At 48.9% G+C, this 16,642-nt stretch overlaps 2 protein-coding genes across 2 annotated transcripts in view; one reads left to right on the forward strand and one right to left on the reverse strand.

The window, feature by feature from the left end:
* The window catches only part of CSTB (cystatin B), an 85,617-nt gene extending 84,614 nt beyond the window's left edge, over window positions 1–1,003 (forward strand). Inside the window, exon 4 of the mRNA XM_056341187.1 lies at window positions 168–1,003. Coding sequence (XP_056197162.1) covers window positions 168–296 — 129 coding nt within the window. The 3' untranslated portion in view covers window positions 297–1,003. The remainder of the gene's footprint in view (window positions 1–167) is intronic.
* Window positions 1,004–3,514: 2,511 nt separating this feature from the next.
* On the reverse strand, window positions 3,515–16,597 carry CSTA (cystatin A). The gene is made up of 4 exons (XM_056341186.1): window positions 14,764–16,597; window positions 10,816–10,916; window positions 6,049–6,150; window positions 3,515–3,749 (listed from the first exon to the last, which is right to left on the reverse strand). The coding sequence occupies exons 2-4, from the start codon at window positions 10,879–10,881 to the stop codon at window positions 3,621–3,623; spliced, it is 297 nt and encodes a 98-aa protein (XP_056197161.1). The 5' UTR covers window positions 10,882–10,916; window positions 14,764–16,597; the 3' UTR covers window positions 3,515–3,620.
* Window positions 16,598–16,642: the final 45 nt, after the last annotated feature.

The raw sequence follows: 16,642 nt of genomic DNA on the forward strand, positions 1-16,642 counted from the left end.
CAATCACAGGCACAGGGAGGATTAACAAGCGTAGAAGGATTAGGTGGTATTTCCACAAAGTCATGACTCCCAGTCTGGTTTAAAACAAGACTGTGCCTTCTGATGTGCTGCTTTTTCTTAAAGCCTCTCTGCTTCTCCATCCTCAAATTGGTTTTCATGCTTTGCAGGTCCATGTTGGCAACGATGAGTTCATGCACCTGCGGGTGTTTAGAAGCCTGCCTCATGAGAATAAGCCGCTGAGTCTCCACAGTTACCAGAGCAGCAAGACCAGGCACGATGATCTGGCTTATTTTTAGCAAGCTTATCTTGTGCGTTTTCCTAACGGTTTCTTATGTGCATTTTCTATAGGCAGCAAAATATTGAGTCCTGTGCCAAGAAAGGAGAAAAGCAAGTGTCTTTTTTTCCAGCATTAAGTTTAAAAAAAAAAATCAATTTCTTCTATGGCTTTCCCTTCCTGTGCAGCATCTAAATTTGAGTTGCGCAGCTCTCCTTTCACCTGCACTAATGCAAACCCAAGCAGCTCTGCTGACTTCGGTGCAACTTAACTGGAATGCTTGGCTGAGTCCTGTTTGTGGGCTTCCTTGGTCTGGAAACTGAAAGGGTAGTGACGCTGGCACTTCTGCATTTACAGCAAGGAGCAAGAGGAAAACCTGAATCTTTGCTGTGCTGTTTTGCAACTGTGACTAGATCTGTAGATTTAAATTGTACTGTGCATTTTATTGGCAAAGACCTAAAGAGAGACTTGAGCTGAAGCAGTTCTGAAAGCAAGAGAAAGAGGATTATAATCTTTTGAAACAAACATTCCCTTGGTAGTCGTGTCTGTCCTCTTGCAGCAGTAGGATATCATGTCCAGTAGAGGCTGTATGAATTTAAAAAAAAACCAAAACCAAACACCACCACCAGCTTGCTTACTTTCTCAGTCCTAAGGAAAAGTCATGGAAAGGAACTTAAGCTGGACATGCATTTCTGCATTTATAACAAATAAATATTTCTCTTGACTTGAGATGGCCTCTTCGACTGGTGTATCACTGTTCTCTTTACTGGTTTTCAGTATTGGTTACTATCTTGCTCAGAGTTCTTTTCCATAAGTGTTCTTCATATGGTACATAACCTTATGTTTATTCTGTGTTTTAATTAGAAATTCTTTAAGCTGGTGAGAGACATGAAAGATATCAAGAAAGTCGTCTACAGGTGTATCAGCAGCAAAAGGAACAGTATGAAAAGCGTGGCCCTTCGGTGCCGAGTGGAGCAGAGGACCTGCTGACAAAGGGCACAGAGAAGGCCGAGGCGCTCAATGCTGCCTTTGGCTCAGCCTTTACTGGCAGGACATTCGAGGTCCTTCAGGTGAGCAGGAAGGTCTGGAGAAAGGAAGACTTCTCTTGGCGGAGCTGGATCAGGTTAGGGGAGCGCTTAAACAAACTGGACTTAGTGCCATGGCAGTTGAGGGGGTGCATCCATGGATGCTTTGGGAGCTAACCAGTGTCATTGCCATCTCTACCCTTAGAAAGGTCACAGGCATCAGGGGAGGTTCCTGAGGACTGGAAGAAAGAAAATGTCATTCCTGTGTTCAAGAAGGGCAAGAAGGAGTGCTACAGGCTCGTCAGCATCACCTCAGTCCCTGGAAAGGTGATGGAGCCAGTAATGCTGGAAGCTATAGCCACACGTAAAGGACAAAAAAAATGATTGGAAGTGGTCAGCGTGGATTTAAAAAGGGGAAGTCATGCTTAACCAACCTGATAGCCTGCTATGATGAGATAAATGTCTTGGCAGGGGAGAAGGGCTGTGGATATTTCTTACCTTGAGTTTAGTAAGGCGTCTGATACTGTCTTCTGTAACGTCCTCAGAGACAAGCTGATTGATTAAGCATGTGCTAGGTCCGCGGGCTGCACGGTAGCTAACTGCTGTGCTCGGGGAGTCTAGCAGCACGTAGTCTGGTCAGAGGCAGGCCCTAGTGGTACCCCAGGGGTCACTGCTGGGACCAGCGGTGTGCAACAGCTTCACTAAGGACCTGGGTGATGGGACTGAGCACACCCTCAGCGGGTTCGCAGGTGATGCGAAACAGAGGAGTGGCTGATGCACTGGATGGCTGTGCTGCTGTTCCAGGGGAGGTCAGGGGCTGGGGAAGCCAGCAGACATCTCACAGCTGTCAGCCAGGAAGGGAGATGCACAGTCCTGCACCGAAGGAGTAACTGGTACAGGCAGGGGCCTGGGTGGCTGGAAAGCAGCTCTGCAGGAAGGACACGGGAGTCGTCCTGTTGGACACCTTGAGGCAAAGGTGGCCAGTGGTGGCCGTGGGCTGCGTTGGGAAGAGTGTTGCCAGCGGCTGGAAAGGCTGTTCCTGCCCTGCTGCTCAGCACTGGTGAGGACACCCCTGGAGGGCTGGTCCCCCCTTTCTGGGCTTCCCAGTACAAGGCAGACAGTACCACAGCAAGTCCAGCAAAGGGCCACCAAGACAACTGAGCGAGTGGAGCATCTGGCTTCACTTCTGTACTGAAAAAGAGGTGAGAAAGCTGGGCTTGTTCAGCCTTCTGGGACAAGGTGAAGGGGAGGCAGTAAAGAGCCAGGCTCTTCTCGGAGTGCTCAGTGCAGCACAAGGGCAAGAGGCAAGATAAGTAATTGATGTAAGTAAATTCCATGTAAACATGGGGAGGGGGGGGATGGGACAGATAACACGCCCCCCCCCCCCTTTTTTTTTTTTTTCCCCTTTGACAATGGTCACAATGGTCAAACAGGTGACCAGGTTGCCTGTGGAGGCTCCACTGATGGAGAGCACCAAAATTTTGCCTGCCCGTGGTCCTCAGCCACCTGGTTTAGTTACCCTTGCTTTGAGCAGAGGCACTGGTCACTTGTGATCAGCAGACACTTCCCACTACAGCCCAGCTGTGGCATTTTTATTTGTGTGCTTGTGTAACTAGTACTATTTTTACCTGCTCAGAAACTGTTGTAGCCAAGCTTGGAAGTTTTGGTGTTTGCTTTGTGTAATTAATTTGGGAATTGGACAGGGGTTGCTGCCCTCTGCAGTGGGGGGAAACAGCCCACTTCTGGATGACACTGCTGCATGTCCTTGGCCACAGACTGAAGAAATGATGAGCAGCTCTGGGAGCAGAGGGCAGGGTGCACCCACGTGCATGTTACTGGGCTCTTTGTCACAGGTGTGCTCTGTACGAGTGTGTAACTGGCATTGCGTAGAAGGAGCATGTTCTGTCTACGTCACGTCATGATTGTTGGGGGTGTGTGTTCCTTTTTAGCCTCATATCAGCCCAGAGTCCCCACACACACCCCTCCAATACGGAATAAAGGGAGAGTGCAAGTCTGGCTTATTTTGGCACTCGTTTTCCCTTGGATAAAGTGGGTTTTGCAGACGCAGGGCCTTTTTAGGTGCAGGTAACTCCCCACCCTGAAGTGTTTTCATAGTTCGAAAAGCTGAGTGTTACCTTCAAGTGCTACACTCTGAGAGGACGCTGGTGATGATAGCTTTAGCTAGGCAGGAGACCTAGACGTGACATGCAGCAGGTAACAAATAGCCTTCAAAACTAGTTTATTTTCATGCATTTACTGACATAGGCAGAATCTCTCTGCTACTTGCAGAAGTGAAGCGAGGCACTGTTCCTCATTGTCTCTCAGAAGTAGGTCAGAGGGTCATCTCTGGTTTTGCCAGTCTGAAAACTGACAAGGCTGGGACCTTTGTTCTCGTGAGGAAGGCTCTGGAACACCCTTAAGTGGACATACTCGTTGTCAGAAACTTGGACCTAGGAACCAGAACAGTGGGAAAGTAAGGTTGAAAGCAGGCTCAAACAAAAGGATGCTGTTTACATACTCCGAGAAGTATCTTTGCTCAGCAGTTTTAATTTTAGCTGTATCTCCGTTTTTTACTTCAACAGCTCTTAACCCAAGCCTGGATAGTAACTGGTGGCAGAGACTGACTGCACCTGTAGAAAACTGTAATAAAAACCATTCATTCATGTGAATGAAAAAGGAGTAGGACTGCCTGGGTGTGGAAGCACCAGAAGGCACCACAGGAGACAGGCTTTGACAGTGTCCTATTTCAGTCCGCGAGCTCCCAGCACGGCCGCTCACAGCTGCTTGGGACACTCAGGGTAGGAGACAAGAGACAGAGTAAATCTTAATGATGCTGGAGCGGGGCAAGATGTGGAGGCTGTCAGCTCCCGGAAGGTACAGAAAGGCCTGTCCAAAACCGGCACCCAGGGCTACGAAGCGATGGCAACCGGCAAGCCAGGATCCCGTGTCTGCAGAATTACTGGCCACGTCAGTGCCTGAACAGATAACCTGCCACACGTTGGTGCTTGTGGAAGTAAGCGTGAGCACCTGAATTAAGTACTTTTAAAAATAAACTCACCTTCCACTCCAGAAAGTCCTTCCACCACTTGCTACAAAGTTGCATAATTTTTGCATAATTTTGTATGTACAGAGCAGCACACAACAGGTCCTAAACTCCCACTTGGGAGGTATATGGTATTAACAGGAAGGTCAATGCCTCAGGCTCTAATAGTTGTTCCATACTTTCTGGTGGCTGCAACACAGCATGTGTTTATTTACTGGGCTGGATTACATCTCAGTTGTAAGTCTGTTGGCAAAATATTAGTGATGTGGACAATGCAAAAATATAAAAGAATGAGTCTTGTGACAGAGCTCATTCCAGTTAGTGGTAAATTGAGTAACGGTTTCCTGTCACTTGCAAGACTGGGAAAGAAGAGACAGCTCATCCATTTTCAGTGCTATAAACTGATTTCTTCCAAGTTCAGTAACATGTCAGTCTTCATTTCTGAGTAGTTTGGCCAGGAGGCTTAGCATGGAGAGCAGGCGGGTACTTCACATTGCCTAGGTCGCCCGTAAGATGGCACTAAGGGAAGAAATGCAACTGGGCATGACTTCTGGCTTTACTGCAGCCTGCCTGTAAATTGTTATCTTTGTTACTCAGTACTTGTCCACAAAGTGAAAGCACATCTCCCGGGAGCCAGGGAAGGATAAGCATCCTTCACATAAGACTCAGACGAGCCGTGTAACAGGCAGCCTGGCAGTACCCCCAGCGCCCACAGAGCAGATACAACTGTTGGGAGTTACTTTAAAGAAGGACCTGGGAAAGGTTTGGCAGTGCCTGTCCTTCCTGGGACCAACTATATAAGGGAAGCAAATGCTCGTCATGTCTCTCTGCAGCATTCCTACCCCCAAAGCCTACCTGCCAATTTATTTACTAAAAAGATTCTAACCCTTGTCAAGGGACATACCCTACCAGGCACGTCTGCACGCACACAGGGTTAAGATACAGCAGTCACGCAGCGTTTGCTGTAGTCCAGAAAGCGAGCCTGCCCCCGAGCAACACCTTCTGCCCTACAGGTGCAAAAACTGCCCAGCAATTTCTTACACGTTATTTCACAGAAAGCAGCTCAGACCCGTGGGTAAGGTTTTCTGGTAGAGGATGAATGGTGCTATCAAAGGGCTCCAAATTAAGCATTACCCATTCTTCCTCCACAACAGAAAGGGGGTTTTGAAAATAAAGAACGAGCAGGCAGGCTGTACCTCTGCAGCACGTGACGCAGAACCAAAACAGGAACACACATGCTCGCAAGCAAAACTGGACAGCAGAGTACTTGCATTACATTAAAACATTCACTCCGACTCCATCAGATCCTCAGGCTGACTTCAAATTCATCATCATAAACACAGCTGGAGGACACTGGTGCAACAGGAAAGCTACTTTGCCTTGAAAGGCAACAGCAGAGCAGAGTTATGACTAATTTAAATAATATGAGCTGATAAGGCAATCTGTAGTCTTTGAGTGAGGTGATCCTGAGAAACTTATCACTCACATCTGAAGAAGCACAGTACATGTTTGAAAGGTTTTTATATTCCTGTTCTACAGGAGCACCAAACAGGAATTTTATAAGCATCTGGAGACAGTCCCTAATGCTTAGTAACATCAGATGGTTTTCTACTACATTTGCTTCTCTGTCTTGCTATAAGCCACTATGCAAGTCACCTGTATTGTTTAACTACAAAGCTTAAGTTACTCCGGTAATATATACAAACCTTAATGAAGTAGTTTATTCCAGCAACCACCTGAGTCTTATACACTATGGCTTTAAAGATGCCACATGTTCTGTTCACCCTGCTTTCAAATTGCAGCTTCACCTGTAAAAACAAAGGGAAAAATGGTTGGCAGGTTCATATTTAGGCTTTTCTTTCACATGTACCACTCCAATTTTCATCCTTTCAAACACACACCCTCCATGCAATAAACCCAGAACCCCCAAAGTAATTCAGTTTACACCCAGCCCTCTTTCCTAATGCCTCCAGCCTTCTTTTACATCCTGTTAGAACCAGACTTCCTAGTTGATTTCCCAAAAGCTGTGCAGCTAAACTGTTTCCTGCTCAGTACAGGGAAACTGCTACCTGCTGCCCTTTTAATTCTTTACCAAAGCAGCCAGGTACCGAGCCCAGCAGGGTGCACCCCACGTCAGCGGGCAGACAGCCCCTCGCCGGGAGCCCCCATGCCCATGCCAGTCCGCCCCGAAGGCTGCAGACCCCTGTGTGCTTCACAGCTTCAGAGCTGCACTCGACTTGTTTAGTGTTTCTAAGGTCTTGCAATAAACCGGTTATTTTTAAGTTACCGAGACGACCACCCGATCAAGTAGTTCCTGAAAGGTATTCCAGTGCTGGTGGAAGCCCTGCAGCTAAAGCTGCAATTCAAAGTCAATACGTTCTTAAACATCTAGAACCGTGTAACTACAAACAGCTCCAGCAGTTAACAATGGTCCAGGGCTAAACTACGTACTTCCATCTCCCAAAGTGCAAGTACGACCTTTAGGCTGTGAGCCAGAAATCAACGCCAGACCTGCTCGAACATCCTCCCTGCCTCACCGCCCGGCCACTGGAGGGGATGTAGCTCCAGAAGCAACAGTGCTCTGCGCTGACAGCATTCACCCTCACCGCTCGGGCTGGGCTGTTTATGCACCGTACCCAGTTTAAGCCTTGTGAATCACAAAATATGCCCAATACAGACATCTACACATTTTTCACATACATATTTTATAATAAAAAGCGTAATGATTTTTCCTGAAAACCACAAAGCGTAGGGCAAGTTTTAAGTTCGGCACCAGTTACAGCGGCGCAGTCCCTGTACCCGCCAGGCTGTGAGGGCAGGGGGACAGCAAGGGAGCAGCCCCAGAGCGGCGCGGGTCTGGCCGGGTCCGAGGCATCACACCTCACGTACCAGGGATTGTTTTACTACAGTCGGTGGCATATGATGACACAAGTTCCCTACAGAAAGGCAACTGCCGCAAATGTAACCTGAAAACTTATTTCTGTCATCTAGAAAGCCCAACCGATCGGCAGGCGCCAGTGGCCTCTCCCCCGCACACACTGCCCACGCCGATGGCCTGACGCGTTCCCGCAGCCCGGCAGAGGATGCGGTGCCATTCGCAGCCCCCGGGACGGGCTCAGCACCTCAGCGCTTCTCACCACCCGCCTGTTTTGCGGAAATGCACGGAATTAATTACCTTTCTCAGCGCATCCACCTACAGCTGGCTGCCACTCCTGCAGCATTCCTTCCCAGCAGGCAGGTCCCAGAAAGCACCCTGGGAACATACACATCAACTATTTCCTTCCCAGTCAGAAATTACCACCATGTTCAGGGTCTTCAGTCTCTTACTCTGCTCTTCTTCCAAGCACCGTCCACAGGGTTTCTATCCCCGGGAGCTGACAGCGGTACTTCCAGGTCAGGAGCTGCTAACTCCAGCAAACCAGGGAAGCTTCAGCTCCCAACCCTCTTCCCGCTGGCTGGGTTGGGGGGCTCCCGGGACGCCCCTAAAGTAGCAACTTTCAGTACGTATTATCCCCCTCTCAGGACAAAACAAAACAGAGCCAGCTCTCTCCAGTTCTACGATCTCAGCTCCCAGCTTCTGACCGCTGTGTCCCCCATTCGTTATTTATAGGCAGAGCCCCCAGTGAAATCACAGGCAGAGAGCTCCTTAATCCTCAGTCGGAAAAATACAACATTCCTAAACTCTTATCTAACAGCTCCTTAAACCCAAAACGTTCCTCAGTTTTAGGCAGCAGCTGTAAAACAAGGAGACTGAATAAATCACATTCCCCAGCTCACTAAGGATGACGAGACACAGGTGTTAAGTAAATAATTATGTAATGTCAAGAGCAGATAGACCATGGGCATCCCAAGGTCAGCAGATGTTTGTCACAACTTCACCCAACACACAGGAATTGCTTCTCTGCTTAGCACAGCGTGAAATCCCACGGAACTGCATCAGGAACCGGTGACGCTGCTGCCTGGCTGGAGCCCCAGCAGCACTGCCCCAGCAGAAGGTGTATCTCCGTGACAGTATTTTCCTTACGGAACAATACCAAAGCCTCGGCAGGGGGAAAGAAGCAGGAAGAGTTCTCTCTCCTGCTCTCAGCACAAGGCAAAAATTTCAAATAAAGAAAATAAAGAGCAAAAAATAATTTGTTTTCATTTTCCTGAAGTTACTGAGAATGCAAGAACACCAAAATTAAGATCAGTCCTCTTCTGGAATCAAACAAAATCTGTACATCACATTTCAGATTCCATCTCTGCCCTGTGCTTTGTCAGCATTAACACAGCCTGACGCCAGCGTTCACTTTTTCAAGCACACACTTGCTCGCTGACGTTGAGCTCTGTGGTTTCATCTCTCCTACACACTGCGACAGGGCAGGAGCTTCCGATCACCCCCAGCCCAGTCCAGCACTAAAAACATCGCTCGGCACTTGGCTGGCCTTGCCGTGTTCAGAGGGCCTTAAGGAATTTCACAGACTCGTTAGCCACATTTTGCAGCCCCCAGCTCCCACCAGACATTGCCCTCCCCATCTTACACGTGAGGAAACAACTGCAAATCCATGAAGGTCCCCCAGGTCCCACCGAGGGTCTTCCCTCCATCGCTGCAAGGGAAACCTGATCTCTGCAAGCGCTGCTCCTTCAGCTGCTTGGGCCAGCACAGGAGGACAGTGATGCTGCCCCAGAGTAATTCACGTCCCTGAACAATTCCAGATGACCCTTCTCTGTCTGTTCTGCGTTTCCCTTTTGACTAACCTGTTACCACATACCCCAACCCCGCCCCGAACGCAGGCCCAACCCTGGCAGCACCAGCTGTGACCAGCGCAGCCCCACATGGGAGCAGGCTGGGAGCAGCTGGGCAAGGGCGACATGCCCAGGGCACTCAGAAATGAACGCCGGGTGTGACTAACACAGCCTGTGCGAAGAAGCTGACTTGATCTCAACACAAAGGGGACTGCAGGGTGTTTGCTTTAGATAAACAGCTATATCAGTCGAGTGGATCAACTGGTGGCGTAACTCCCCAAGTTCATTAAAAGAATGTGAACGCCTCCCTGAGTTAGCCAGGCCTGCAGGTTGTGGCTCTGCCCAACACGGAGTATAAAAACTAAACAATGAACAAAAGAATTTTGAAGGGAACAGCAGTCTTGAACTGGCTTCAGCCCACACCCTCCTTCCTGGTGACGGAGGATGCCAGCATCGTGACAGCCGGTGTATCAGAGACCAGGAACAGAGATCACGGTGGTGGTGTCACCGAACGACATCTTGCCATTGCTACACTGTGCCAAGAGTAACTTACACCTGTACTGTGTTACCAGGGTACCTGTAACACTGCTAAATCAGAAGCCTCATGTAACATCAAATATCTTCAAATAAGTAAATCGGATATTAAACACGACACCCTCCACGTGTGGAATATCTGAAAGAACCTGGTCAGAGCTCTGGACCCTGACATCACGCAGCCCATTTACAGGCGCCTCCTGGCTGCTCTGCCCCTCGACACGCGCAGCCCCGCTCACCTTCGCCTCGTTCCATCACTGCCTGGTCTGTGCCTGCAGGATCGCAGGAGGTGTGGAACGCTGCCGCCCCGGACCCCGTCCTCTGCGCACAGCAAAGGAGGGAGCCAGGAGCCCTGCAGCAGCGTTGGCCAACGCGTTCAGCCCCACCACCGCCTGGTTCCGTTTCCTCAAGGCAGGCAGAAATTACACTCTGTGCAGTTGTCAAAGGGGGAAGAGCTTATCTTTCAGGACTGGGGGGGGGTGGGGGGTGAAGGGGACCTGGGGGGGTGAAGGGGACTGGAAGACACAAAAGAAGCCTTCCCACGCCATGCTGCCCCCCTCCCGTGCCTCAGGATGCGCTTTATAATCTTTGAAGAGCTGCTGCACTGCAGAGCATTAGAGGATGTACAGGGCGCCCACACAGCTGCTTCCAGGACAGGACCACTGCCTGTAGCCAGCGCCACAGCCCCCCACCCCCGCACGCCTTGTGCTGAGCGCAGCGTGCCCCACCGGCTCACCCTGCATCCCAGCAGGGACTCTAGATAGATGCCAGCAGAGAACAAGCCATTCGTCCACAGCCCTGCCCCCCATCTATCTTTCCTTGGTGCATGTTTCCACATGGCTTGTCTATCCATGTCCTTCAGTGAGAAATTAATCCTACCAGGTGCCATCGTCCTCCCACCTTTAATTTCAAACAAGCGCCCTCGGCGCTGCCATGAGCGCGGTGGCCTTTGCACCACACATGAACGTTACCAAGGGCAGGCAGCACTACGCCTGGCTAGGGACAAGGAGGAGACAAGGGAAGGGGGTTGCCGCAGTCCTGCCAGCACACTGCCTGCGCGGTGCTGAGAAAATACTGGCAGCCAAGGGGATTCCCGTTCCCAGCACTAGCTTCTTCCACTTAAACACTGGTTCGGCATCCAGCTGGCCTCCCAGCCTTTGCACGGCCTCAGGAGCCAGCCGTTGCACAGAGGCTTCAGCCAGGTCACGACTCACCTGGTTGACAATATGCTGGACTTCTGGAGTAGCAGGCTTGGCCTCAGATAAGCCCCCGGGCATCATAGTGGCAGGTAACGTCTCTGAAGTGATGGGTGGTCCTGAGGAGGGAACAGCACAGTGTGAGCCGAGTCACCAGGCACCTCGTATATATACACACACATGTCATGGAATCATATGACCTGTAACATATGGAGCCTACCATCACTGAACTGGAAAAGGCAGCACATGGGGAACACAGCGGGAAAAAGCAATGTAAAGCACCGATACTATTAATACTAAACATAAAAAGCACTTTAAAAATCTTAAATGTATATAGTCTCCACATCAATTAGAAAAACAAACAACAGCCCCCAGCCACCCACATCTTAAGACAGTTGGTTTGGGCTGCAACCAGAACCTCTTGCTTTTCCACCCCTGTGCAGATGACTCGGCAGTGCACTCAGGAAATGGATCAAAGTCACACCCAGCATTTCCCAACACCATCTGAGATCAGCAGCAAGCGTGCAGTCATCTCCTCAGTGCAGGTCCCATTCAACTCGAGATTGTATCGCCTCAGCACCCTCCCAAGCGGGGAACAGGACCAGACCGCATTTCACTTGCGGCGACTTGATCCCCTCTGCCTGACCAGAAAGGTGCCAAGGTAAACACCTGAACCAGAAGGTGAAAAACATAAATCCAAGGTTCAGGCAAGCACTGCAAATACGTGATTTCTGCTTCTTCCCCATCAAACCTGTTGTTGCACCAAGGCAATCGTCACAACAGCACATGCTCCCGCTCACATGCTCATGGAAACCACTGCCACTCTCCTGGAGACCCAGTACAGCCCCGCTCACTACAGTACACGTGCACGCACAATAGCTGTTTTAATGGCAAGGTGCTTCTATTTTACACTCTGCTGAAATATGTAACATGCAAAATACACACTCAGAAGTATTTATTCTGCGGTTATGGTCACAGACACATGACATAGTCATCCTCATGACCATACATGAATGTCCAAAGCTCAAAACACATGCCACCAGCTGAGGAGAGGCCAGCACCCGCCCGGCAGCCCTGCCTGGCAGGGGAGGACTAACACCAAGGCTACAGAAGAACTTTCTCCCCTTTGCTACTCCTGCCCCCCATCTCCAGCAAACGGGAGAAGCGGTGTTCCAGCGCTAGGACCAGAGAAGCAGCAGCAGACCAGACAATTTTCAGTCCTTTGGGGCGGACACACGGGGGTGGGTGAAATGCACACAGGCAATGGACATTTCTGCTGGAATCAGCATTAGGGAATTTGCTAGAAACAAGCGTGTTCCTGGCCACAGCAATGGTGGCTGCGTGGCAGACTTATTGGTGTCCTGCTGACCCTCCTCACAAATGACAAGAGATGCAACAGACAGCAAACAAGTCCTTCGTATCTAACTTCAAGGCCTGTTCTTGGTACAAAGGACCCAAGATTGAGAAACTGAGCTGTAGGGGCCCTAAACTCAATATAGATCAAGATAAGAGCATGTTAATGATAAAGGTGTTGCAGAACTCCTCAAACATGAGCAGCAGTGTTATGGGGGTGGATGAAAGGGATCTGGGGAAAACCACGTGTCCTGAGACAACATCTTTCTGAACAGAGAGAAAAATGTTCCCAGCTCTTGGGAATGGAGGGAGTGGGAGGTGTTAAAACTAGAATTCTGCCACATTCTCCAAATTTACCACTCCAATCACTTCACAGCCCAGTTTACGGACCTAATGACGGTTCAAACTGATGAGCTCAAACTCCTTCTTTTGCTCAAGACCCTACTGATTCACTCAAACGCTGATCATCTTCTACCACGTTGCTACCGCTCATCTTACTCACACAGCAGGACAGGTGAGCTGGCTAACTGGAAGAGCCAGCTCACCTTACTGGGGCCAGCAGCCATGGAGTGCACCCAACAACCGCGCAGCACCAGTGCTAAACCAGGACACTTTATAAACCTCTGCACTCACCAGGATGCAGATCTCCCAAACTCCCCTGGGACACATTAAGATCCCCAGGGCAGCACTACCCTCCTGGAGAACTCTCAATTCCCATTAGTAAGAAATACACCAAGCACAAAGACTAGGAGGGGTAATTTATAATCTCAGGAAAACTCTCAGTGTGAAACTAGAGGTGTTAAAAGTTGTACAAAAATCATACGTTGGAGTGCATATTTCTGGGTTTGCTAGCTGTTCATTCGAAGCATAAGAACTCTTTTTATTTCCAGAATGCACAAAGCTGTGCAGAACGGAGGAAAACTGACACTAATTGTTAGCAAGCTGATGCTAAAGTATATGCAGCCAGATCAGTCTGTTTTCTTTCCATGAGCACGCTACGGCTGTCCCAAAGCCCAGTGACTGTCTCACCTTGGGATGCAGCACTCATCCTGCACACGCGGTGCATGGAGTCACTGAACCCTGACGTTTCACAGACCAGCATCACGGACAACCAGCAGCAACGGCCTATCCCCACCCACACCCTTCTCCATTGGGCTTTGGATGTAACGGAACGGCATTTGGAACACCGCCTTGAAAAGCACAGCCGGCCCTACTCCATCTCTTGCACAACACTGACAAGCCAGTGAGTTGTCTCCACTTTGGCATCTGAGATGTGCTTGGCATTAGCCACCACGCAGCCTGCGCTCACCATCCACACGGATGGCAGCTTCTCCTCACCCAGCTGTCCTGCTGGTAACCCGGCGGCGCTCTGCTGCGAGCTCAGCACTAGTGATCTCTGTGGTGTTAAAGCTGAGTAACATCTGGCACTGTGTTCCATTCCAATAACAAAGAAACAAATCTTCAGAGCTTGCAGGCCAGTACTCTCTGGTCCCGTATAAGCAATTATAAGCAGAAGCCACAGTCAACAAAACCACCAGTACAGTAACAAAACAAAGCATACAAGCAAAAAAACAAAACCAAAAAACCCAAACAAAACCACTAAGCCCCAGGTTATTTAAACCAGAAACGAAGCTCTGTAGAAATGATTGAGAAGGCTAAGTCAGCAGGTCAGTCGTCTGGTTTCACAGTGACAAGAAGCGACAAGACATGCAATTGTGACTGGCTGAAATGACACATGGTCTGCACCACTTCAGGAGCTGCTAAAGGAAAGGAGCCCTCCATCTACACACTGAAGATCTGTTTGTCATCATCACAGCGACAACAGCCTTGACTTTCAACATTGCTCATCTGCAAAAAAAGGTTTCCCCTCCTGCTACCCACCCTGACTTCAAACCTGAGCAAAGTGTCATAGCCCTGCCTACGCTGAGCCTATGGTACCAGTATAGAGCCTCTGCTCCTCTGCCTGCTTCAGGGCAATGAAATTCTATCCTTAAAAAACTTCGGTAATCGCCTATTTCATCAGTCTTCATGCCTACAGGCTGCAGGAGACAACAGCACTGAGTGCCAGAAAAAACACACCTCTGTGTGTCCCAGACGGAAACAGGGAGCGCGTGGCTGGAAGGCCTTCCCAAGCAAGCAGGACCTGCCCACCTACACTCACCAGTTCCAGGCGCTGGGAAAGGACCAGCAGAGACAAGCCACCTGCAGGAGATCTAGACTCCGGGCAGGGGCATCAGTTGTGCTTTTCGTTCAAGTGCCTCTACTTGCAGAAATAAGTTAGAACCAGGAAAGGGATGAAATCCCGGTATTAGTGCCATCCGTTATTTGATTCACATACATCAAGCAGCCCGTTAATTTTGCAACTACCTTAATGGTGAAGTTGAAGCAGGATTCAACCACAGACTAAGCACGATCCTAGAATGGACGGGGGGCACTAGACACCGAGACTTTACCTGCCTTTGCTTAGCATGGCCCACAGCTCGCACCAACGCCGTTGGCACACCGTCACAAAACACCCCACTTCACAGGCAGAGCTGAAGCACCCCAAAAATAGACAAGCCGGTTCCTCCTTCCCCGTGCCCCAAAGCATGGCATGCAATTCCAGTTACTCACCTTCATCTTCCACTAAGGTCAAAAGCAAGATTCAAACAGCCTCTGATCCATGGGATTCGCCACGTACTGTAAGAGAGATCCCTCTGTGCTCAGAGCAAACTGAGCAGTGTACTTCACCTCAGCGCAGCCCTCTGTGAACAGGCTGCCAACCCCTGGAGAAGCGATGTTTGGGACTCAGAAGTCTTCTTATGGTGTCAGAAGTTTTTCATATTCAGGTTTGTATAGATCTACTTGTTTGGCCTTATATTCAAATGAAAAATAGTGCTATGTTAGGGTTTTCTCATAGTAGTTTTCTCATAACAAACGCTAAGCTGGGCTACTGAAAAAAAAAAATTAATCTGCGTATGTATCACATCCATTGCACAGGTCATTTTTCACAGCATCTGCTTAAGTGAAGTTTTCCCACAACAGCTGAGTAAACATCTGGACGGGTAGAGGAGGACAGTAATTAATTCTCATTACAATCTACAGAAATACAATACAAGCAAATTTCAAGAGTATTGATGCCAACTCGATACACGCTGGCAGAAGTTTCTATCAGACAACTGGCTTAAAAGGAGAAATTGTCCCTGCAGTGGTAGACCCAAGCCCTGGAAAGAACAAATATTTTAGGCACCTATACTAGAAGTCAGCAGTAGAGTACCAACTTTGAAATCAAAGCTAACTGTTAACATCTCATTAGTGGACCACCTCCAGTGGAAATTAGGTTACTGGCAATTCAGCCCACGGTTCTAAACAGTACTTGATTTCCACTGGGAGGATAAATGATAAGGATTTAGCAGCTGAAGAACAAACATGTTTTCTGCTTTCAAAGTTGCAGAAAAACAGTAAGAATAAGAGAGGCACAAACACTCCAAATGGAGTAAAGTTCTGCTTTGAATAGCTGCAATACCTTGGGAAAAAATTAAGTTTGAACATCACGATCTATATCCTTAAAGACTTAAAATTTTTATGTCTGCCTTGTTCTCAAAGAAAATTGAGGCTAAATGACTTTGCTTCCTAAAAATAAAGGCCACCAAGTAGTCTGAGTCTCTGCTGGACAAAGAGCTATGAACCAGATGCCTCTGCCCAGGTTTCTGCCAGCTTTCAGTACCACAGATGCACTCCTCCACCGATTCCCACCCACACACATGCACAGCTTTTAGGGATGTGGGAGTGTAAAGCCGTTTCAGTGCTCTTACAGAATTCAAAAGTGTTTACAAGATGGGGCCTGTCGTTTTAAGGCTCCGTTCAAGTTCAATGGTTCTTAAAGACTTAGCACTAAGTAATAAAACCAGCTGGCAACCAAGCGGACCTTGTCATTTGACCATCAGCCAGTTAGAGTCAGTAAAAATTGAAGGTATAATGACAGCAATTCTGCTTTCTTTGCACTTAGTCACTTTTAAATGCTGTGTTACTGCGTTAAAGCTCTCTAAATACAACTCTATGGCCAGAATCAATAGGCCAGCTGTGCACTGCTATTTTCTCCATTCAAATGCAATTCACCTCTAGAATTAATTTGAAAGGTTCAGGAGGAGGGACAAAATAGGGTCACCAGATCATTAACTCATTCCCCAGTGAGACATGTCATCATCTCCAACCCAAAGTGGTTTTAGTCAACAACATGTGCCCTATTAAAGAAAAAATCCAGACCCTGGCAATGCAGCTGGAAGGACAGCGTGCACCAGGCGCTGCCCATCAGTGCTGCAGGAGCAACGGCGAACCCTCTCCATGGCCAGCTCGGAGCCAGTGCTGCTCGTGTTGCGCAGTTCAGAACAACGCTGGCAGCTTCTTACTTTCAGGAATGCTGAACCTATGCAATTTTTACTCCTGTTCAGATTTTAGTAGACTACTTGCACAAACACACCGTGTTCCCTGACAGTTTAGCAAGCAGAAGTTC

The sequence above is a fragment of the Falco biarmicus genome, chromosome 5, assembly GCF_023638135.1.
Source record: "Falco biarmicus isolate bFalBia1 chromosome 5, bFalBia1.pri, whole genome shotgun sequence".
Lineage (NCBI taxonomy): Eukaryota > Metazoa > Chordata > Aves > Falconiformes > Falconidae > Falco > Falco biarmicus.

Excerpts from the sequence above, each read along its gene's own strand:
- CSTA (XM_056341186.1), bottom strand. The coding sequence starts at position 10,881 with ATGATGCCCGGGGGCTTATCTGAGGCCAAGCCTGCTACTCCAGAAGTC. Across the intron at positions 6,151-10,815 it reads TCCAGCATATTGTCAACCAG|GTGAAGCTGCAATTTGAAAG; the intron begins GTGAGTCGTGAC and ends TTGTTTTTACAG. Across the intron at positions 3,750-6,048 it reads GAATAAACTACTTCATTAAG|GTCCAAGTTTCTGACAACGA; the intron begins GTTTGTATATAT and ends TCTGGTTCCTAG.